The sequence below is a fragment of the Anarrhichthys ocellatus genome, unplaced genomic scaffold (assembly GCF_004355925.1).
Source record: "Anarrhichthys ocellatus isolate YVR2014 unplaced genomic scaffold, GSC_Weel_1.0 scaffold84, whole genome shotgun sequence".
NCBI classification, from domain to species: Eukaryota; Metazoa; Chordata; class Actinopteri; order Perciformes; family Anarhichadidae; genus Anarrhichthys; species Anarrhichthys ocellatus.
This window is the reverse complement of record NW_022280114.1, coordinates 1,171,404-1,193,072: the sequence shown is the minus strand read 5'-3', so window position 1 is coordinate 1,193,072 and position 21,669 is coordinate 1,171,404. Positions and strand designations below refer to the sequence as shown.

General features: G+C 43.1%; 2 protein-coding genes, 1 long non-coding RNA gene and 3 other non-coding genes across 9 annotated transcripts in view; all 6 read right to left on the bottom strand.

Annotated features, from left to right (window-relative positions):
- The window catches only part of myo1g (myosin IG), a 40,160-nt gene extending 28,511 nt beyond the window's left edge, over positions 1-11,649 (bottom strand). Inside the window, exons 1-12 of the mRNA XM_031874822.1 lie at positions 11,209-11,649; positions 7,073-7,281; positions 5,879-5,972; positions 5,475-5,640; positions 4,384-4,437; positions 4,126-4,221; positions 3,809-3,925; positions 3,449-3,655; positions 3,129-3,274; positions 2,923-3,037; positions 1,714-1,884; positions 1,197-1,267 (exon numbers count right to left, since the gene is read on the bottom strand). Coding sequence (XP_031730682.1) covers positions 1,197-1,267; positions 1,714-1,884; positions 2,923-3,037; positions 3,129-3,274; positions 3,449-3,655; positions 3,809-3,925; positions 4,126-4,221; positions 4,384-4,437; positions 5,475-5,640; positions 5,879-5,972; positions 7,073-7,281; positions 11,209-11,303 — 1,541 coding nt within the window. The 5' untranslated portion in view covers positions 11,304-11,649. The remainder of the gene's footprint in view (positions 1-1,196; positions 1,268-1,713; positions 1,885-2,922; positions 3,038-3,128; positions 3,275-3,448; positions 3,656-3,808; positions 3,926-4,125; positions 4,222-4,383; positions 4,438-5,474; positions 5,641-5,878; positions 5,973-7,072; positions 7,282-11,208) is intronic.
- Positions 11,650-12,177: 528 nt separating this feature from the next.
- rbm43 (RNA binding motif protein 43) lies at positions 12,178-16,830 on the bottom strand. Its single transcript, XM_031874846.1, has 3 exons — positions 16,754-16,830; positions 16,272-16,346; positions 12,178-15,793 (listed from the first exon to the last, which is right to left on the bottom strand). Exon 3 carries the CDS (start codon positions 15,791-15,793, stop codon positions 14,708-14,710), a length of 1,086 nt encoding a protein of 361 aa, XP_031730706.1. The 5' UTR covers positions 16,272-16,346; positions 16,754-16,830; the 3' UTR covers positions 12,178-14,707.
- Positions 16,831-17,383: 553 nt separating this feature from the next.
- On the bottom strand, positions 17,384-20,756 carry LOC116398509 (uncharacterized). Of its 4 annotated transcripts, none has more exons than XR_004213760.1 (5): positions 19,959-20,756; positions 19,349-19,424; positions 18,931-19,027; positions 18,473-18,791; positions 17,384-18,390 (listed from the first exon to the last, which is right to left on the bottom strand). It is a non-coding gene; the product is annotated as an uncharacterized LOC116398509 (long non-coding RNA). The 4 variants fall into 4 exon arrangements; XR_004213758.1 differs by having other exon boundaries at positions 17,385-18,390; positions 18,473-18,616; positions 18,728-19,027; XR_004213759.1 differs by having other exon boundaries at positions 17,387-18,390; positions 18,473-18,616.
- Positions 18,711-18,846, bottom strand: LOC116398529 (small nucleolar RNA SNORA9). The gene has a single exon (XR_004213764.1). It is a non-coding gene; the product is annotated as a small nucleolar RNA SNORA9 (small nucleolar RNA).
- On the bottom strand, positions 19,108-19,243 carry LOC116398527 (small nucleolar RNA SNORA9). The gene has a single exon (XR_004213762.1). It is a non-coding gene; the product is annotated as a small nucleolar RNA SNORA9 (small nucleolar RNA).
- Positions 20,140-20,275, bottom strand: LOC116398528 (small nucleolar RNA SNORA9). Its single transcript, XR_004213763.1, has one exon. It is a non-coding gene; the product is annotated as a small nucleolar RNA SNORA9 (small nucleolar RNA).
- Positions 20,757-21,669: the final 913 nt, after the last annotated feature.

The window sequence follows — 21,669 nt, the reverse complement described above, 5'->3', positions numbered from 1 at the left end:
TGCTCCCTTGACATATTAATGTCCTCCCCCTCTCTAGATTGAGGGCAGTACATGTGAGTGGCGGGGATCTTTCTGAAACCAAAGCCCCGTCGGGTGACCACTGTGACGTTTGAATCCAGTGGGCACATTAATAAGTGGAGCAGTGATGGAGAAGGAAACCCAACAAACCCTCTCTAGTCTGTGAATGATAAACTAAATGACCACTAACTTAAACAAAAATGTATTGCGCTTTCGGAATAGGATCAAAACTAAAAAAGGCCTTAATATGCATCTGTGTTAAAGGGTCACATGTGATTCATGATAGAATTAATCATATAGATTCTGTTTTGTGTTTAAATGTGGTGCAGGGCTGTTTTGCAAGTCACCGAATTTTTCCAAAGGCAAAATTATTTACGAAAAGGATCTTTATAAATTAGGACTAAAGGGGGAGGGATGGTTTAAATTACAAAATGAAAGCCCTAACAAGTGACCAAAACACATTGTGGAGAACATCAGATACTCATCTTTCATTTGCATCCTCGATCAGATCTCTCCTATAACAGCGACATGCCGATTCTAATTTGATCCCGTATGGTGCAAAATGTGCTCGTGCAACCCTGGAAAATACTTCAAGGTGTCACCAGCCTTTACAAGTCAAAGCTGCACGTTTTGAACATTGGCGACCACTGATTCTGTGCAGTCAACAGTCACCTCCTCTCCTGTACATGGTTGAATGTGCAGCTTAGTGAATGCACTTTACTGTGCGTGTGTGTGTGTGTGTGCGCGGCTGAGGAGTGTTCTTCATGTGTTTCCACGCGAACAGATTTGTACAGTAGGTCACAACTCACATGTACGCATCAACGTTCGGTGACTACATTTCCCGTTTGTATACTTCAATATGTGGACACACTCGGTCAATATTGCAGTTTAAATTTACTGTATGGTCCGATATTTTTTCAAAATGGTGCGGCCCTAATCAGAAGGGTCGTAGTTGTGGTTTTAAGTCCAGACACAAATCAATTGTTTTCCATAATTGCTGATATGGGAATTTACAATAGCTTCTTCACTTTGAGCGCATCACCACTCACTGGAATGCCTCTATGAATTCACCCACTGCTGACCTCACACTCCTGAACTCTGCACAGTCACTTATTCATGCACGGGCTGGAACGCCTGGGGTGGCGGGGGGGAGGGGGTGTAATGTGTGAGCAACTCACGTGACGTCTCCGGCGTAGTGGCGGATACGGAAGTCTTTCTGAAAGTCCATGGTTTTGTCGGTGGGAATGAGCTGGAAATGAAGAGGAGACGCTGTGAGTGCAAATATTACATACAACATATTATATAAACGTTTGCTGTGTGCAGATGAATGACGGCTGCATTCTCATGATGTCTCTTAAGGCAAAATCCCCTACTGACTGTAATGCAGAACCGCACCTGCGTTATCGTCAATATTACAGTCGCACTGCAGTGTGGACCCCCTTTGTTCTTGCTTGTTAATTTCAAGTCAAAAGTCGAAACAAAAAACACACAAGAAATACTAAAATACTTTATTTCTATCCTGCAACTCAACAGAAATTAAGATCTCGTCATTTTTATTTTTCAGAGTAAAGTCTGAGGAGAACATGCCGACAACACTTCCTACTAACTAAGTGAAGTTACCGCCACGCTTTCAGAGATCCCTTTTCAAACAGCGTCTCGGTTTCATGTTGTTTCACATTTCTGATCTGTTCTCACCTTGCGGGAGGTGTAGTGGGGGTGCTGGGCCAGTTTGGTGTCCATGCTCTCCAGGCAGACCGTGTCGGTGACTTTGCCCACAGTGAGGCACGCTTCGTCCAGGATGGAGATGATGCCCTTGTGGGGCTGCTCCACCAGGTCCACGATGATCTGGTTGTTGAAGTAGTCGATCTGCGTGTAAACGAGGTGGTTGTTAAGTGAGAGGGGGAAAATACGGTGATGTTTATGAGTCATGTTAGTGCGTGTGTGTAGGGGGGGGGGTATTTCTCAACCTGGACCCTATATTCCCATGTTTTTTGTGTCTAAGCGACAAATGAGGACATGAAATGTATCCAGTATTGAGGGAGAACTGCTAAAAGGGCTGAAATGTTATCACCTTTGTGGCAACTCCTCACCGTCAACGTCCACTAGAAATGCTTGTTTCTGCCGCTGACAGGCTCAGATAGTTATTATAATATAATATATTATGGAGAGAACCCTACAGAGAAACAGCGCTTGTTCTGCTCTGTTCGTTATTGTGTGATGTGACTTGTTGCTGGAAGACAGGGAACACCCCTGTGAGCCTAACAGGGTCAGGAAGTATCCATGGATGCTTTCATGAAAGTGGTGCCTTCGGACTGATGTTTATGTGGCAAAGGCTTCTATTCTCCTTCTGTTTAGTTAAACAGCGGTTTGCATCCATAAATACTGCATTAGCGTCACCTACTGGAGAGCGCTGGGTCTTCCCTTTAACTTGTGAACGGTATGACAGACACAACAGCTCGGTGAGCGGCCTCAAAAGGATCCACGCCAATCGGCTGAGATCAGTGAACAACACATTTCCATTTTAAAATATGTTAAGTTGACAATTTGCAAATAGATATAAGGATGCAAATGTTATTCAGTCATGCAAATGTAGACGTTTAAGTACAAATATGACAACGTGTTTATGCATATAACATATAACTGTTTGTGTTTATTCACAAATTATGATACACGAGTTGTAAATTAGAGGCACGGATACAGATTTACAGATGCAAATCCGTTTCACGAGTTACGTAACTTGGCATTTGTTTGTGAATACTTATAAGACTGTTTTGAGCACCGTGGCTGTCTGTTCTACTTCAATACTGGACCAGTTTCAAAAATAGTTGTTCCTATTAGTCACTTAGACACAAACACATGGGAGAAAAGTGTGCGAGTGTTGCCGCTCGTGCGCGTGCTTCTCACGTGTTGCCAGGTGATGCCCTCTCTCTGGTATTCTCCTTGCTCCTGTCTGAGGATCAGCTCGATGAAGAGCTGCTGCAGCTTCTCGTTGCAGTAGTTGATGCAGAACTGTTCGAAACTGGCCGACAAGCAGAGGAACAAACACCTGAGCAACGGCATCAGCAGTGTCTTTGCACAAAGTGACACAGAGATAGGGCAGCAGCACCAACCTGTTGTTGTCAAAGATCTCGAAGCCGTAGATATCCAATACGCCAATGACTGTGTTCTTCCCATGAAGCACCGGGTCGTAGTTTTTGACTTCAATGACGCTGTTGATGCGGCTCACAATCCAGCCGAAAAGTCTCTCGTATAGTGCCTAGAGCGGGGAAATAAGAGTGTGTTTGACAGCGTTAGAAATAATGTGACAACTGTGAAAATGAGCTATAAGCAGAGTGTGTCACCGTGATGATGTCGACATCGTCGACAATTTCATTCTGACGAGCTGCTTTTGTTAAAGTAAAATTGAGCTGCATGATTTGCATTACAGCACCTTGGCGAAAGCGTCCCGTCCGAAGCAGGCGTCCTTCTCCGTGTGTCCCTTCTCGATGACCTCGCCGCCCCCGGTGGCCACGGTGCGGAACAGCAGGCTCTTACAGACGTCGTCCGCCTCCGTGGTCGTCAGCTCGGAGATGTGGCCGACGGCTTCGAGCCCCAGGATCTGAACACTCTCGCCGTCGCTCTCGAACTGCAAGTTGCCCTGAAAGAAAGACCGACCGCGGTTCATTACAGAGCCGTGACCTTGATCACTACTGGAAGCTTTAAATGTTGGTGATCTCAAGAATCTATCATTTTAATCCTAGATTATAGGCATGAATTTTTCCTATTTTGAGCAATCCATGCTATAATTTACCAACAGAAGAATGGAGGCCAGGATCTGATAAATTGAGGTAATCTCCTCTGCTGAGAAGCCGATCACTTCCAGGGCGCTCATCACCGCTTTGTGGCTCGAGCGATCGTTGTTGGAGGTCTTAGGAAAGAAAAAAAGGATTTGGGATTATCACCGTCAGTCAAAAGAATATGAGGTCCAGTTCAGAGGGGGCAATCTGGATGGGTTTTTGCAATTTTTGCCAATGACTTATTTCAAATGTGTTTATTGAGAAGTTGGTTGGCCGTTTCTCAAATAACTCATTCTGTTTGCAGCTAAAAGTGTAAAGGTGACAAACTCACAGAAGTTGCAGCTCCCTCTTTGGTATGAATATAAGCAGCGGGATCATTCTGTAGATGCAACGACTCCAGCGTCTCAGCTGAGCCTCCACGCAGTAACTGTGATAAAGACCCACCAAACAGGCAACTTCAGATCCAATTTACCAAATTCATTAGAGTTCATATCGTGCAGGAACTGCCGGAGCGGCAATCCACAATATCTTTGATTACATTTGTTTTTTATCGCTCGGTGTATGCTTTGCAGCGCGGATTAGAGTTTACCTGGTAGAACGAGTGGAAGTTCCTCTCCCCGTCTTGCTGGTGGACCACCCTGGACTTAAACAGGAGAACAGATTATTGCAGTAAAACCAGCGTCCATCCTCCTAACACACTCTTACGCTGTCATGAGTGTTGTTTTGTTGGACCAGGTCCTGCGTTGGCTGTTCTTACTTTAGTTTTCTCTCTAAATTGCTTTCAACTACCCCAAGAGGAACTCTCGGGGTTACAACTACAACTGAATTTATATTAAGCTAAACAATATCAGATAGCAGCACAGGTAACAAACGACAAATAACGAGAGCTCTTAAAGGGGTCAACGCAAGTTTTCTAGTCTAAAAGAAAAAGAAACACTCTGAACTCAAAGTGCAACATGTCATGTGGCCAAATGTCAAAAGTTTGCTGTACTTTGGTAGCAAATGGCACATCTTCAAAGAATTTCTTTGCTCTGTTTAGACAGCTGGAAATGCATCCAATCTTCACAACAGCAGCACTCAAAATGTCTGCAATCACGCAGTCAAGGATGGATCACCCAGATTCAAGACAAATCCACGACCAAGCGACTAAATCCCCACCACTCGGTTTTCCATTAGTGTGTCAAGGATCATAGTTTTGTGTTGAGACAGACACTCAAAACCAAACTGATAACCAGTTGTGTGACCCCAGCAGACCCCACTCTGACTACCTGAAACAGTGTGGTTATTCCTGCCCTCTGTAAATGAAGCATGGCACCACCATTCACACCATCATTCACACCAGCTCTGAGTGCCAGACGGTTCTTTAACACAGTGGATAAATACAGCAGCATCACATAACCCCAGGCGAGCCGTTTATTAACGCGCAACAGCAGCGGCATATTGGCTTCACAGACACATCTATTCGTGGATGTTCTCTCTCACCTCTTTGTCATCACCTCATGAAACATTCATGTTCGGGAGAGAAGACGTAATTTGGAAACTAAATGAGCAGAACTTTCCTGTACTTTACTTCAGAAGTGGGATCATTAAGTCCCCGACGACATACAACTAGTTTGTTTTTCTGTTTCTTGGACCCGTGAAGAGTCCCCCGTCTGCCCCTCCATCACCCTGCCCACCCACCTTCTCCAGCAGGTAGTTGTTGATGTGCCCTCCGGTGGGTTCCCCGTTGAAGTTGAAGTTGATGTCCATGTACTTGCCGAAGCGGCTAGAATTGTCGTTGCGATTCGTCTTGGCGTTCCCGAAGGCCTCCAACACACAGTTGGATTTGAGCAGCACGTTCTTCACACTGATTTGTCACATCGTGGTAACCATTGATGGGGAGCGTGTGAGACAGCCATCAGGGAGGCGAAAATGGAGTCAGAGGAAAAGAAAAAAGGGAGATGATTAATGTTAACATCACGTTCTCATGATCCAATTATTTACTTGAGTTTGATTTAAGGATGAAACCCTTCTGAATCTACGTTTGAGATTACAGCACTGACTTAATGAGTTTTTAGTTATTTTAACCTGTAAACAACACTCACCTCTCAACCTCTTCCCTCTGGCTCGGGTTTGTGATGGCTGCAATGTACTGCATGATGTATTTACTAGCTTCTGTTTTTCCTGCCCCACTTTCACCTAAAATACAAAACACACACACAGGTTTCACAGCAATGATGAACAGATCAGTACAGCTGCAAAATGTAATGATACTTTGCAGTCTTTACTCAGAAAAGGCTATATTTCTTAATTAAACGTAAAAAAGCAAACCTCCCCTGCCAAGTTCTTGTTAACTTTTACAGAGGAGCAATAGAAAGCATCCTGACTAGAAACATTACAAACTGGTATGGCTTGTGCACGGCCCAGGGCAGGAGGGCTCTACAGCGGGTGATTACAACCGCCCAGAACATCATTGGTACCCATCTACTGAGAATCACATGATATTGGTGACAAGAGGTGCCTGCGAAGAGCTCAAAGGATACTAAACGCTCACCTCAGCCACGGCCTGTTCACCCTGCTGCTGTCTGGCAGGAGATACAGAAGTATCTGCTGCTGTACCACCAGACTACAGAACAGCTTGACCCTCCACACTCAACCATACCACTATCTCTTAAACAACCCTCATTACTACTAAACCAAAGTCTCTCTAGGTATCCTGCTTATGTAAATAAATAACTGTATATATTGTTGTTGTTTTTTTCATTGTACTCTATTCTCATTTAAATATTTGTATATATGCTCTTTGTGTGCATCGCGGGAAGGGACTACAACTTAAATTTCATGGTGTAAACCTGTGTTGTAAAATGACAAAGAAATGCACCTTGTACTGGTTTTATTTCTTGTGCCAAGAATGTGAACGGGGTATCTGAACTGACTCCAATAGGCCTTTTTACCAGCAGCCATTTTGACATGTCATAGCAAGGTAAACACAGGCGTAATTGATTAAATACATTACGGTTCCATTCTATTTATTGTGCCGCAGAAGATGACTGGGAATATGTCAATTTGATGATTTGAATGTAAAACAATGTTGTGTTTGTCCCTACATTATATTCCTGGCAGGGTGAAAGAGTATTTGGACTATCATGGAACCAAAAAACTAGCCAGATTAATATTACCCCTACAACATTATTTATTTACAAAAAGCACAGCATACAGTGTGATAATAATGAACGTAATGTCAGGTGAAGACACTGTGGCTCTTGAGGTGGAAGCATAGGAGTGTGAAAGAGACGGACCTGATATGACGATGCAGGTATCTTTGGCCCGTCGCTTCATGGCCTTGTAGGCAGCATCAGACACTGCGTACAGGTGAGGAGGGTTTTCATACAGCTCCCGGCCCCGGTACGCATCAATGGTGTCTTTGCCATAAATGTCCATCTGTCTGTACGGGTTAACGGAGACGACTACTTCTCCGATGTAGGTGTAGATACGGCCCTTCTCAAACCTGTCCGAATAAAAGAAAATACAGACTGATGGCATACTTCACATGTACATGTGTCATGTAGATGTACTGGATGCCTGAACAATAAAGATACTGTGTGTGCATCTCTATATATATGTAGTGTGTATTTAACTATTTCATTTATTCAATCTTTAATTGAAGTGGGAAACAAGGTGTAAAGCCTCATGACATTTTCACACCACCCATGAACAAAAAAAAACCTTGAGCTGTAAGCTCCATAAAAGATCATGCACCTTTATGTGACACGTAACTTCCTGACAGGAAGTGGCACAAGTGTGTGTACACACCGAGAGCAGGAAATGAAACTTGCGGTTCAAAGGGTGTCAAAGCGTTGTGCCACCTTGTGTAGCTCTGTTGAGCTGGGAGAGGTAAAACTGACGTGTCACGAGGGTTAGTGGAGCGAAATGGAATACTGTTTTTATGACACATGAGCTCTGTCCCAGCACAGGGCCGATCCTCTGAAGGTTCACATTTGAATACCAAATTCTTCATAACGGGGCTGAACAAGGCCGAAAGCTTCAGAGGACACAACCAGTACAGTATACTGGTCAGCTGTTTACTGGATCACTTATGTGGTTCTTGTTAGCCAGCAGAGTTTGAAAATCTCATGCGATCACAGAGTTGTAATCCAGAGAGGATTTCAGTCGCAGTTTGAAACAGTTTGAAACACAGTAACTTTGTAAAACACTACAAAACTACTTGGTTAGGTTAAGTACAAAAAACAGCATGGTTTGGCTTAAAATGACTGAGAAATTGTAACTAAACAAAACTACTTGGCTATGTTTCGACCACCAAAGTACATACTATACACGGGACATGGACAGCAGTCTCCTGGGTGAAAGTCGTTTTTGACCCACCCACCACCCAGACCTCCTTTGATGGACTCATTTGAAGGAACGTAATTTCTAGGAGACAGGGCTGAAAATGGGATGCATGGTGTTGCTCAAACTACACATACAGTATGTAAAGTAGTTGGTGTTGTCATGTTACTTAAACGTCACTTTTTTATCACCTCTATACTTTTACTTTTGAATTTTTTAATGTAGGGATTTAAACTTTTTACTTTATTAAAGGAATTTTGAATACTTCGGAAACCAGTGGAGATGTCACAACTCTAATTGTAAACTAATCCCAATTTCCCACCGGTATTTACCATAGACTGTAAATGGTATATACCAGTGGTGGGCCGTCAGGGCCAGCAAGGCCTTCTCTGCTGGCCTAAACAGAATCACAAACTTATAGCTATTTTATAGTTTAATAATTTTTCTTAAATACACTACATGTATTGTAATTTATAAAAAATATTTTCCCGTTATCTTATTTTCTCATGGCACAGCTACTGTCTTCCTCAGTTGCTCTGCTTCCAGTGCAGCTTGTTTTAAGTAGAGCTTTTATCCAATCAGAGTTCACCTCTGTGTCTCTAGGTAAGAAGAGAGGCAGAGGCCTGCAGACTCTCAAGTGCAGCCATGTGCAGTTTAAGTGAATGGGGACGATATTGTTGATTGTCATAGTGTTCAACCAATCAGATCTTTAGTTTGACATGTTGGGCGTATTCTTTGACGTAGCAGAGCCTGCTAGCTGGCATACAAGTACGTCAGTATTAACATGCAGCTCAGTTTTCAGGTGCAGCTCTGCAGTAAGGTGCAGCGTGCGCTGTGATTGGTCAGTGGGCGAGCACGTGACTATTGGAAAATGAAACTTAATAGCCAGCAGAGCTTAGTCGGAGTAGTAAGAGTTCAAATTGAAAGATATGGAAGAAATGATGACATTTTTTGCATTTTGCTTTGTGTAGATCATTATTTTTTTACCTAGCTTTGTTTTTTTAACACTCAATGGCTGAAGGAGGAGAAACGGATTTGTGAGTTAGGATTTAACCGTGGGATGAAACTCTTTGTCAACAAAGAAAGAAGCATGGAGTTTGGTAAGTCAACTGCGTTTGTTTTTTTACATCTAATATCTGAATGGCCCTTGAGTGTTCAGCAGAATGCGTGTTGCTGCTGTTGTTTTCCCGTTAAGCTAGTTAGCGTAGCCTCCCAGAACACTTGTGGAGCCCCCAGCTGTTTTTTGTTGTGTTTTTTTTTGTTCTGGTTCAGAGGTCACACAGATCATTGTCTCCTACATGAGCGCAGAAAACATTATATTTCCCACAATTTAAGCTTCTGTATTTTCCAAATGCACTAGTATTATTCAAACGTATTGTTCGGTTTGTAAGCCTCGTACCGAACGGTTTAATACGAATACGTATATAGTTACAGCCCTAGAAACGAATAATAACCGTAGCTGTGGCGCCATCATGAGGTTATAAGGTGGTATTTCAGCTTCAGGACAGCAGTGAAGGCCCAGGTATAAAATGCACGGCCCGCCACTGGCATATACACGTAGTTGACCCCTGTCCCCGTTTATGAACTTGAATTTTTTTTTTTCTTGTTTGAGCTGACAAGAAGAATCAGACAGTACTGTTACTTTTGGTCCGTAGGAATCTAGACTTTGTCATTAGGAAAGCAAAAGTTGCTTCAGTCTAGAGTTCAGCTTCACCGCCTGTGTGGGCAGAGTCCTTGAGGGTCCCGCCCCTCAACTGAGACACAGCTACAGATTATTATAGCTGCACTGAGTCACAGAGAAGGTTGTTCATATGTTGTACATATCTTTTCTGAAAGCAGAAATTGCTCTACCACTGCCACAGCTAATATTGTTTTCCTCTTTGTAACTGTTTGGTGCCAGACAAATAAAGAGAAGTCCCTCCAGTCTTCTTCCTGGTAATCTATTGACCAATCAAGTAACAAGTGGCTGAGTCCATGTGAGAATACATCTGATACGAGTCAGAGGGAAATCTAAGAGCACAAATCCTCTGTTGCCTTTTTTTTCTTCAATTTACTGTTACATTGAAGATGTCAGTTTTACCACTTCACATTTTAAACTTTCCAATCAAGTCTTAATCTCTGGTAGTTAAGGCAACAAATCACCACCGTGGCTTCATGTTTTGGGGATATCATGCTGACAGAGAGCCCGACATGGGACAAAAACTGTAGTGGTGTAAAATAAGCAAATGAAAACACTGCTAAAATGCAAAAAACAAAATGCAAACACCTGAACTTACAGGTAGAAAAGGAAAAGTCAGCGCAAATCATTAAAGTCGACACACAACAGCACAAACTTAAGTGCCGGCTGACAAGTCTGATCAAGCTGCGTGATGAAACTAAGCTTCATACATTATTGGCCAAGTAACAGACTTCAAGTCAGGGCAACTGTTGTCTCTAAATCTACAGTTTATTTTGATATTGTTTGACATATTCGTCCTCAGGTGACTGTGTGATTTCTGATAGTCTGAACTGAGGACACGATGTCCCATGCTGAAAGACACACAGGAAGCGAGACTGGACATGGACTCTGAGACAGTCAAGTGTAAAGTCCCCAAAGCATTACACCGAAAGAGAGAGAGAGAGAGTGGAAAGGTCACAAAACAAGACCGAAGAAAAGTGACATACGCTCATTAACTGAACCTGGGGTTCGGTGAGAGCAGCTGTGTGAGGTTTGCCATGTACTCCATTGGCTTCACATAACAGCCGGCGTGTAGTGCGCTGATGATCGCATCAATCACAAGTTTACAGCCGAACTTCCAAAAGGGGTGAGCGGGAAAACTAGAAGTGGCTGTTGCTCGTCTCTTTTTCCCCTTCATGTCTCATCTTCATGTCCTCTCTTACTTCAGCCAAGTCGCCAAGATAATGTCAACTTGGTAGTTTAGTGCTATTATAGAATAGACATATTTATCTTACTTATGTTTGATCTCATTTTAAGATACGTTAAGGACTGTTATTCCTTCATATATGAGGTATGTATGAAGCGTTACCCTGTGACACCCGGCTGCTTCCCCTCCCTTCCTTCGCTCTAACAGTATCTCAGGCCTCTTACCTCAGCTTCAGATTCTCCATGAACTGCTCCATCGTCACCTCATCCAGCAGCACAAAGTCTGACTTCCCAAACTCCAGGCCCTCCAGCTCCGCCATCCCTGTCTGTCTTCAACAAACACCAAAAACAGAAAATAGAAGACGGACAAGACGCAGAGGAACAGAAAGCCGCTAAAGGAGGAAGAAAGAGAAGTACGGTCGACTTCTGGGGCCCCGGTAGTGTAGACAGTATGTGTGTGTGTGTGTGTGTGTGTGTGTGTGTGTGTGTACTGTGGGCGTGGTGAACTCTATGGTGGATTTGAGGGTGTGCTTGAGAGCTGCGGTCTACAAGCTACAGCACGTCACCCTGTCAGTCAGCCCGTGCCCCCATGCAGATCTATATAAACAGCAGGAGGCTATCTTTAAGAGCTCGTACCACTTCTGCATCCTCCTCCGTCTCGCTCTTCCTGCCGCAAAAGGCCTTCTAAACAGAGCGTCGACTCTCACTGCGATTGCAAAAGTTGGGGGTAGAAAATGGCCTTTATCTCCTGGGAGGGATCGTGGCATTTCTTTTCTTGCCTTCACATTGGCAGTACAACGTGTCCCTTAGGGTTCCTGACTCCCAGAGTCAAGCTGCAGCGTGAGAAACCTTTTTTGGTGTGTGGAGCCAAATGGTTTAGCTGTATTGTTTGTCATGTAAGACGAATGTGTGTCGGTGTGTGTGTGTGTGTGTGTGTGTGTGTGTGTGTGTGTGTGTGTGTGAGTGTACGGGAATGCTGACTAATGCGTGACCTTTTTCTTGACCTTTTAAAGAAAAGTCAACAGGATTTTTACTTTGGATTATTGCAGAAAATAAGCTCTGTGGCAAACAGAATTGTATGATGTTTACACGTTTTGTTCAGCAACATAATCTTCACAAATGAACAGCACTTTTCTGGTTTTTGAAGTGTGAATGCAATCGGCAGAAGTAAAAAGCTAACTCTAGGCTACAAACAAACTACACCGCGGTCACATGACTTCACCTCACCACCACTAAGCAAAGGCGGACTAGTGTTTGGCGTGATGACTAGATTAGTCGTCTCAATAAGCCACTATTTTAAGACACGTAAAAACTTCAGCTTCATATTTTATATCGCGGAACAAAAGGTTAAAATATCTTGAACTTGTGTGAATCACAGACCTTGTTTCAGGCATCTAACCAAAACCCATTCAGTTTGGGGAACCAGAAGTCAGCAGTTTAACATTGTTACATCCACCAGTTTGTTAATGTTGACAGTCATCCTTAATCCTCTCAAAGGCCATTGTTCCTCTTAACTCGTAGTTTTGTGATTGTTGATTTGTTTACTGGTAACCAAGCGTAGCTGTCTGAGGCTAATGTTTTGCTAATGCAACATAGCGACTGTTAATTCTGTTGGGCTTCTGTGTTTCCTCTTTTTACTCTTTACTCTTGGGAACTATGTGTACGTTAAAGCGATTATTTATTGGAAAAGAAGAAAAAATGAGAAGTACAAACTGAACTTGCGTGTGATTCATCTCCGTGACAACTAAACAAACTCAATCCGGTGATGGAGACCATGTGATGAGGGGGGGGGGGGGGTGTGTAATGCTTTGCTTTAAGTCATTTGGGTTAGCAGACCTTTAATTGGTCGCTAAATCCTCCAAATAAACAGTCATCTTTATGTTTCCTGGCTTTGACTCAAAGACAATGTTGCAAAGATGAAAATCTCAGGTCCACATAATTTATTGTTGGACAGGTTAAGTTTTTGAGATACCATGGTGACAGGCAAACACTAAGAGGGGAACCCCACAGCACTGAGTTCTGTGGGGGTGGAGAGATTTCAGATCAGACTCAGTGTTTTAGTTATTACGGTTAAAAGAAAGGCCTCTGAGTCATAGTTACAGTCACCAGTGCAGCCCTGGTAGAATGCTCTCTTTAATGCGTGCTTGATGCACGCAATGGTTGGAAACTCATGAGTAATGGGACTTTACTATCTAGCTGAAAACATTTACCAGAAATACACAACACCTACCTACTGTAGAGCATCTGTGTCTTGACAGTCCGTTGTTATTCTGATGTTTAATCTAAAGTTCAGTTTATATTGTATTAAAGCAACAATATCCAGTCCAACATGCAGCTACTCTTCCTGTAATTACACTTGCCTGTTAGATCCTCCTCTGCCGTAAGCACTTCCCCTCCCTGGATGAGTTCCGTCGACTGGTCCCGCTTCCCTCTCACGTCTGATTCTGTCTCCATCTAGATGATGCGTTCAAGTGTTACAGCGACAAACTCAAAGTTTAACTTAGTAGAGGGCAGTTCTCTGCCAGGTGTGTCTGCAACGACCTGTCTGCCCACGTAGCAGCCGCTGAGTTGCGGCGAGGTACAGCAGCCATAACTGGCCAGCCAACATATTGTAGAGTTCGCTGAAGAAGTATGCAAGATTAGCCGTGGACAGACACAGAGGTGCACACTTACTCATTCACAGACTCACTCACGCACCCACTCACAGAGGGTTGCACACACGCGACCGATGTCATGCACACTGTGACAACAGCCCCAGATGCTCGATGTCACTACAGTAGAGCCGAACACATAAATCTCATTATCACATTAACACCCAAAGATCCTTAAAATCACCCACGCTACTTTATTGTTAACGTTAGTGTTTTTTTAATGCCCATTTGTTTGATTAATTACCATATTTATTCTTCAGTTTTTCCAATTTACATAAATATTTTAGCCATTTCAGTTCATCAGTAACATTTACAGTCAGAGCAACCGTCAATAACAAAACACAATTGTGCGAGAGATGTCAGTGAATGACTTTAAATAACTGACTGTTATTAGGACAAAATAAGTTGAATAAAGTTGTGCACGGGTTATTGTTGCTTGATTAGAACAAGTTTGACATCAGAAGAATACAATGTGTCAGAGTCTATATATCAACATATTGCATCGCATAACGACAACAATCTGAGTGAGTCAACACTAAACAACACGGCCCAATCGATATATGTGCATGGCTGAGATTATTTGCGTATTTTGGTTTATTACAGATACAGTATATTGGCGCTTTAACTGTGTACCAATATACAGACACAGTGGGCTACCACTGGAAACTGCTAACCTCGCTCTCAAGATACGACATGTTGAAGCTTTAGATGGTGCTGGTGGGCGGGGTTTGGACCGAGCCAGACCAGCTGTTACCCCCTGATCCAGGCTTTGTGCTAAGCTAAGCTAACCAGCTGCTGACGATAGCTTACATATTTACTGTAGTAGTGTCAGTTTTCTCTGAAAGCAATAAACCGCAATTCCCCAAAAAGTCAAACTTTTCCTTTAACGCTCAAATATCAGTATTGTTATTGTCCTCAAGAGTCCAGTGTCAATCAGGCTCTACTGTACAACCCATGTGACTGCAACAGACTAATAACAGGTCTTAAGGTACATTACATGGTCAAACAATAGTACTAACAATGAAAACTGAGACCAAAGTTCTGTCTCTACCTTCATGAACAGAACTCCATGTTCATTTTCTCAAAGATTTAAATTTTTTCCCTATATCCGCTGGAACCTTCATTAACTGCTTGAGGAGTTTCTTGCCTGGTTTAGGAGACGGACGTTTGTTTTCCGTCTCTTGCACATAAATGCTTTCTGCCCGGGTGTTTTCACGGTACCCGGAGTGGCTCCTTCCCCTCAAGGAGCCGACAGGAGCCGGCGTAGCGATGGCGCCGCTATCCCTCTCGGTGTTCTTGCGACTGATTGGCGGCAGAGAGCTGCTCCTCCTCCTGGAGCTTTTCTCCGACGTCCTCCCCGTACGGTCGACGGGCCTACCCAGCAGCCTCTGCTTTAACTCGTAGCTTGCGGCGGACGGGCCTATCAGGTGAAGCGTGTCGTTCATCGGCCACACGACCACTGAAAGGTGAATGTTTCTCTCTTTCTGAATCCTCTTCAAAAGAGCCTTGCCGTCCCGATCCATGTCCTTCAGAGGAACCTCCTGTGTGCGCAGTGATTTGCTGAGATCATCCAGGAGGCTCTGCAGTTTACCGGCAGCTGTTCTCGCGCTCTTCCCCAGTAAAGTGACGTCGCAGCTTTCGCCGACTTCAAGCACTTTCATTTCCACATGATGGCTGACCCGAATGTCTTCAATGTCCTTCTTCCGGAGCTGCTCTGCGTACCTCCACACATCTACATCAACGATAAAGGACTCTCTTCCAGGCCTGAAGGAGCCCCGCTGGTCTGGTGGTGGAGAAAACAAAGCTCGGGACTCTGGAGAGGATGGATGTGTGTAAGGTGAGGAGGCGTTGGCTGAAGACTGAGAAGCCCACGGAGACTTGCTTCGGCCTCTGTTACCACCTGACACCGAGCTGTTGCCGGCGGGGCGTTTGGAACTGGCTCCAGAGGAAGCCTTTGGGACCGCCGGGATGGTTTTTGAGCTAAGAAGCGGCTCCAAAGAGGCCTTCGCGGCCTTGAGATCCAAAAAGGACCCCTTCACACGCACCTGATCGCCGCTCAGATCCATCAGCGCGAAGCCATGCGACCTGAGGATGTCTCGCACCTTCACTTTATCGGGGAAAACGTCCAAGTGCACCGTTGCCTCCACCGGTAAATCCATCTGAGAATGACAGGTGGAAAAACACGCCAACAGGGTGGTGCATGAAGAGCCTGCAGACAAACAATTCTGAATGGGCAAAGGATCAATCTGACCTAACACGATGTGTGAGCTCAGCTACCTCAACACTCTCAGGTGCTTCCAATGTTAAATGCTGTTGTTGATGATTCACCTCCAACACATGGGAGCTCTTTGGTGAGACTGTAACCAAATATTAACTCGATTTTTTTGTATTCTATTAAATTCTCATTTTGATTCTAGAATGATTAAAGACTGCACTGCTACTGAAACCTAAGAGCCTCTATAATATATACAGTCTACGGTACCACTAGTAACATTATTTGCAACTCCTACTGACGCCCAGTAGATGGCGTTAAAGAGCACAGATGTGGAATTTATTTTGTGTGTAGACTGGAACTTTGAGGAACACGCTTGTTGTTTAAATGGCTGTTGGGCTTTTAATGACTTTAATGTTCCTCACTGTGACTTCCTGTCGGGCTCCTCAAATGTGACGCTTCCCCCTCAGCACCTCCTCCTCCTCCTCCTCCGTGTTTGGCTGTGAGGAAACAATGAGACACTGTGACAGCAGAGATAAAACACTTTGTATTCTTCACATTGTCCGGTTTGTTCATGCGAGGTAAAGGCATTTCAAGGCTGCATGAAACTTTAATGTTGGGGCGTTTCATCGAAACAGAAAGTGATTATTTTCTCAGCTGCGGCTTCTAATTAAACTTCTGTACATTTAAAACAAGTTCCTTGCCTGTAAAAACAGTGACTTCGCTTTGAAAAGTGATGAGAAGTTACACTCTTTGCAAAGGAAAAGTACTAGGTAGCTTAACTAGGTAGCGCGTGAACTTAACTAGCTAGTGTTCACCTTAAAGCGAACATCCCGCAGTAAATACTACATGAGTAAATACTACATGACTCGACACGCGGAAGGTCTCAGTTACATTCATAACTTACTTTACACCTCATTCCTGTCAACTTCCATGACTTCACTATATTTTGTATCAGTGCGGATGAAACCGAAAGTAATTTCGTCATTTCCGCTACATATTTAGTTTCCTGCATTTCAAAATAAAACAAAATAAAAGCCTTGACATTTTTTTTTTTTTAAAGTAAAATAAATCGACATACATTCTCCCATGATCCATCAATGAGTAACCACCAATAAGCCCAAAGAATGAAAACAAACCAAGTAAAAAATACCAAGGAGGATTCTTCTGTTTACCTCAAGTGATCCTGTTCTACAGTACACACATGGTGCAATATCACCCTCACGTGGGTCTGTAAGTGAATTACAACTTTCAGAATTATCTAAACTCAGTATTTCAAACCAAGATGTCCTCAAATGTTTTGCTTTTTTTAAGTGAGTAATTTACAGGATATTATCTTCAAGGCTTGTTGCATTCAGATTTGACGCGATTACATTTGGATTTCTGCAAATTAAAATATGAATGCAACTGTTCCCCAGACGTTTATTTTATATATATATATATATATATATATATATATAAATAAATAAATAAATGACAGGTCTGTTGAAACCACTTCAGTCTTGTCAGTCAGCAGGAAGATCAGTAATAAATACTAAAAAGCTGCATTTGTCATCTAATTGAAAGATGACGTTAATGCATCGTGTTCGCATTAAACCTTTCCAGTTTCAGGATTATACTTTTAAACTAAATCCTTACTACAAATATAGCCAAAATGATGGTGCATGGTTGCATTTGTTTAATTTTACACACTATCCAAGAATTATTGAAACAAAGTTTGACCCATAAAGAACACAGACAACACATGCTAAGCACCAAGTCATTTGACCCTAATGTTCTTTAATAACTTGTGTGCCCAGCCCCCCTCCATCGCGCTGTACGGTGTTCTACGATGGTAATAGGGCCTGTGACCCACTCGTCTTTCTCCCGTACCATCATCACGGTTAGTCTGTTAATCTGGTTGGATAAGTGAACCCCGGTGGAACTCAACTCAGCCTCGACCTTGCTGCGTTGCTCTGGTCCAAAATGCCGTCCGACACCACCAGCGACCAGTCAGGAGACAACCAGCAATCACAATCAATACAGACGTAATCATCCTGGCCAGAGACTGGATACTCTAACGAAAGAGACACCAATTCCATTCTTCAGACCACTCAAACATGAACTGTTCAGTAGCTAAACTAACCCACTCATTACACAAAACGGTGCACAAGATCTAACTTTTATAGAAGACCAGGTGAGACATTCTGAGAATATGTTCCTTTATTGATTTTGGACTAATACATTTTAGTTATAGAGCACTTTTCAGGATACTCAGACACTTTATAAACATTTAAAAAAAAAAAAAATCATAAAAAGATATACACTAAAAACATAGAACACATTAAAAGCAGTTGTGAAAAGGTGAGTTTTGATTTGAACATGGAAAGATCGGTGCTGTCTGGGATGCGTTTGGTGAGAGAGTTCCAGAGGGAGAGGGCAGCTATGGAGAAGGCTGTCGCCCCATGTCCGGTGCACAAGTAGAACAGAAATTAACTTTACTGCAAATGTACAAGTACAAGTGTGACCTCAGCAGATGAACTGGTTCTCCAACTCAGATGAAATCTGCAAATAAAGAAAACATTATATCAAATTCTTCGTTGTAAAAGAAATATTCAGCCTGTTGGGAGGAATACTGTATCCTCACCTGCTTCAAAGTCCCGTCATGTTTGTGACCGCTCTTTAGTTTGCAGGTTCAATGAGGAGCCACAACATGGATCCACATGGTCACTGGTAAACTCTGCTCAGTGAGGCCGGCTGGAAGCTGTGAAACTCTCTGAATCTCCCGCTCCTGTAAAAGCAAAGAAATGGATTTAAGTCGAGTCAATAGACGACACTGAAGCAGCACGCCAAACACGTCGTCCAGCTCGAAAACCCAAGACGATAAATGTTGGAAGTTTACCTATAACCCCGCCGTGAAGAATCACAGCCAGGCCTCAAACAACCTCACGTCTCTCTAGCAGACACTAAAGGAAAGAACAGAGCCACTGCAGGCTGAGCCTCGCTGGATAAGGTCTGCACGCGTCCAAAGCAATGTCGCAGTAACATGACTAACGGCTCATTTCAGGCCAGGTGTTGTCTGTACATTATATAAACTAAACTTACTTTTTCAGCTCAAAGTCATCCTTGAGCAGCAGATGTCCAGTCAGGAGGTCTGAGCTTCATCTCTGCAGTGGGAATTCTCCCATCAAGGTGTTCACAACTAAGAAAACAGCAAACAGAATCAAACGTGTGATAGCTCACTTTACACAATAACCGGATGCTTCCAGTGAACAGGTTGCAGGTTGTCTGAGGTTTACCTATAACCCTGCCGTGAGGAGCCACAGCAGGGCCTCAAACGGCCTCAGGTCTCTCTAGCAGACACTACAGGAAAGGACATAGCCACTGCAGGCTGGGCCTCGCTGGATAAGGTCTGCATGCGTCCAAGGCAATGTAGCAGTATTGCAAGTACGCAACATGACTAACAGCTATTTCAGGCCAGGTGTCATCTTTACATTTAAAAATAAACAAATAATAAACTTACTTTTTTCAGCTCAAAGTCATCCTTGAGCAGCAGATGTCAAGTCAGGAGGTCTGAGCAGGTCTTCATCTCTGCAGTCCTGTTTAAAAAAAAAAAAAAAAGTCTTACTCCAAGTACTGGGCATTGTTACACAATGTACAATAAAAAGGTCACATCAACTATTATGTGGCATGAAGTGATGAAACTTTAACAGCCTACATAAGGCAATTATGAGCGGAACGTGATGCACAAATTTGTAGTTTGTCTTGACATTATGAAGTAATCTATGTTGCTAACAGAATTGTGTTAAACTGTTGGGGAAAAGATGCTCATTTTGCAAACAAACATTTGTAATGTCTTCCCACTAAAATGATGTATTGAAAATATACCCATGCCAAAGTAGTACATTCACATTCTGATCTTAACATCATCAGTATTCTATAGATCAGTGCTGACCAGCTGAAAACAGCTGTCGTGTGACTTCTTAACCCGAGATAGATTTCCACACAAACGGTCACAAATGTCAACATGCCTTCTAAATAGTGTGCCATTTATTTTTGCCTCACCAAAGTTGCAAATGTAAACAGATAAAGTAGTGAAATCTGCTGATACAAACTTAAGCAAATCTGGATACCTGCAGACTCGTCTCCTCGTGGCACATGGTCTCCTCGTGGCACATGGTCTCCTCACATGGTCTCCTCGCTGCTTCATGGAATTCTCCCATCAAGGTGTTCACAACTAAGAAAACGGAATGAAAACAGAATCAAACGTGCGATAGCTCACTTTACACAATAACCGGATGCTTCCAGTGAACAGGTTGTCTGAGGTTTACCTATAACCCTGCCTTGAGGAGCCACAGCAGGGCCTCAAACGGCCTCAGGTCTCTCTAGCAGACACTACAGGAAAGGACATAGCCACTGCAGGCTGGGCCTCGCTGGATAAGGTCTGCACAGTTCACATTACACAGAAAACTGTCGAAAGTTTAGAACTAAGCGTTTGCATGTTTCCTGTGACAGCACACGTACCGTGCTCATCACGATGCAATGCATTCCTACGGGCTGGGAGATGCATTAGTACCAAGTGGTCAAAATATCTCTACATTTTAAAATGTATATATATTTGTCTACCTCGACATCTTGATGTTTGACGTTAAAAACACGTCTTCGTTCCATTAAACAGAAAATAAGTAACGGCTGTTTAAAAACTGGCGTTTGTGATAAAACTAGCAGAAGTAGCACCGCCCGCATTTCCCCGACTTTAGACGATTAGAAATACAATTTCAACAACAATACCGCCATTTCATCACAACTATACGCTTCAAATAACATTTCAAGAGGTCAGAAACTTTATACATTTTAAAATTTAGTTTGGATGGAGACGGATCATTTTCATGTATGTTACCTGTCTATACGTCCGCTGTTTTCTCAACTGAACGAACTACCCGGATGTGACGTGTTTTAAATCAACGCATGAGGTTGCCTTCTTCTTCTTCTTCTTCTTCTTTTGCTTTTAATGGCGGTTGGCAAACAGCTTTCGGGTGCATTACCGCCACCCTCTGGAGCGTGGAATAAGGACCCTAAAATAATGAACCAAACGAAAGGAAACTAATTATATTAATTAGTTTTGTTGACCCTAAATACTCTAAAAGAAGTTTCCCACATGTCTCACTTTTCTTTAGTACGTTACTGATATTTTCCTCTTTCCACTAACATAGAGGGAAGTGTTTAGACCAGTATGACCATTCCTTAGTCTAGAATCCTCTCCTCTTTCCTATTTCGTCCACTAGATCCTGCACACCCCAACGCAAACCAATTTTATTTTTGGATTTGTCCCTTAATCAATACTTTAGCTTCTGACTTACTTATATTTACATTAATGTTATTCCTCCCACTCTTCAGAGCCCTTTTCGCTGCTTTATCCGCCTTCTCATTCCCATCAACTCGAACATGGGCAGGGACCCTCACTAAATTAACAAACAGCCGCATTTGATGGAAGGAGGAATAGCTGGCAGAACCACAGTGGGAGAATAACTTCTATCCAGTAAACCCAATTCACTATAGCCTTCTTCTTTACAACACAACCAAAGCTCTTAGTTGGCCTTTGTTTCATGTTCCAGCACGGCTCAATAGAACTTATCGTCTGATGGTTGTTATCTGCTTGTAAATTGACCCCATATGTCATGCATGATCTTCAGTCTTCTCAACTAGTTGCATTTTCCCTCATTTCTACCTACAATTCAGGCACAGATGTTGTTTTAAAAGCCCCACTACATATCGTAATGCTTGTGCTTATATTACATCAAGTTTTCCCAACAAGGTTTTATATGTGTAGCTTTCAAAGCAGAC

Coding starts and splice junctions, on each gene's coding strand:
- rbm43 (XM_031874846.1), bottom strand. CDS start 15,793: ATGGATTTACCGGTGGAGGCAACGGTGCACTTGGACGTTTTCCCCGAT.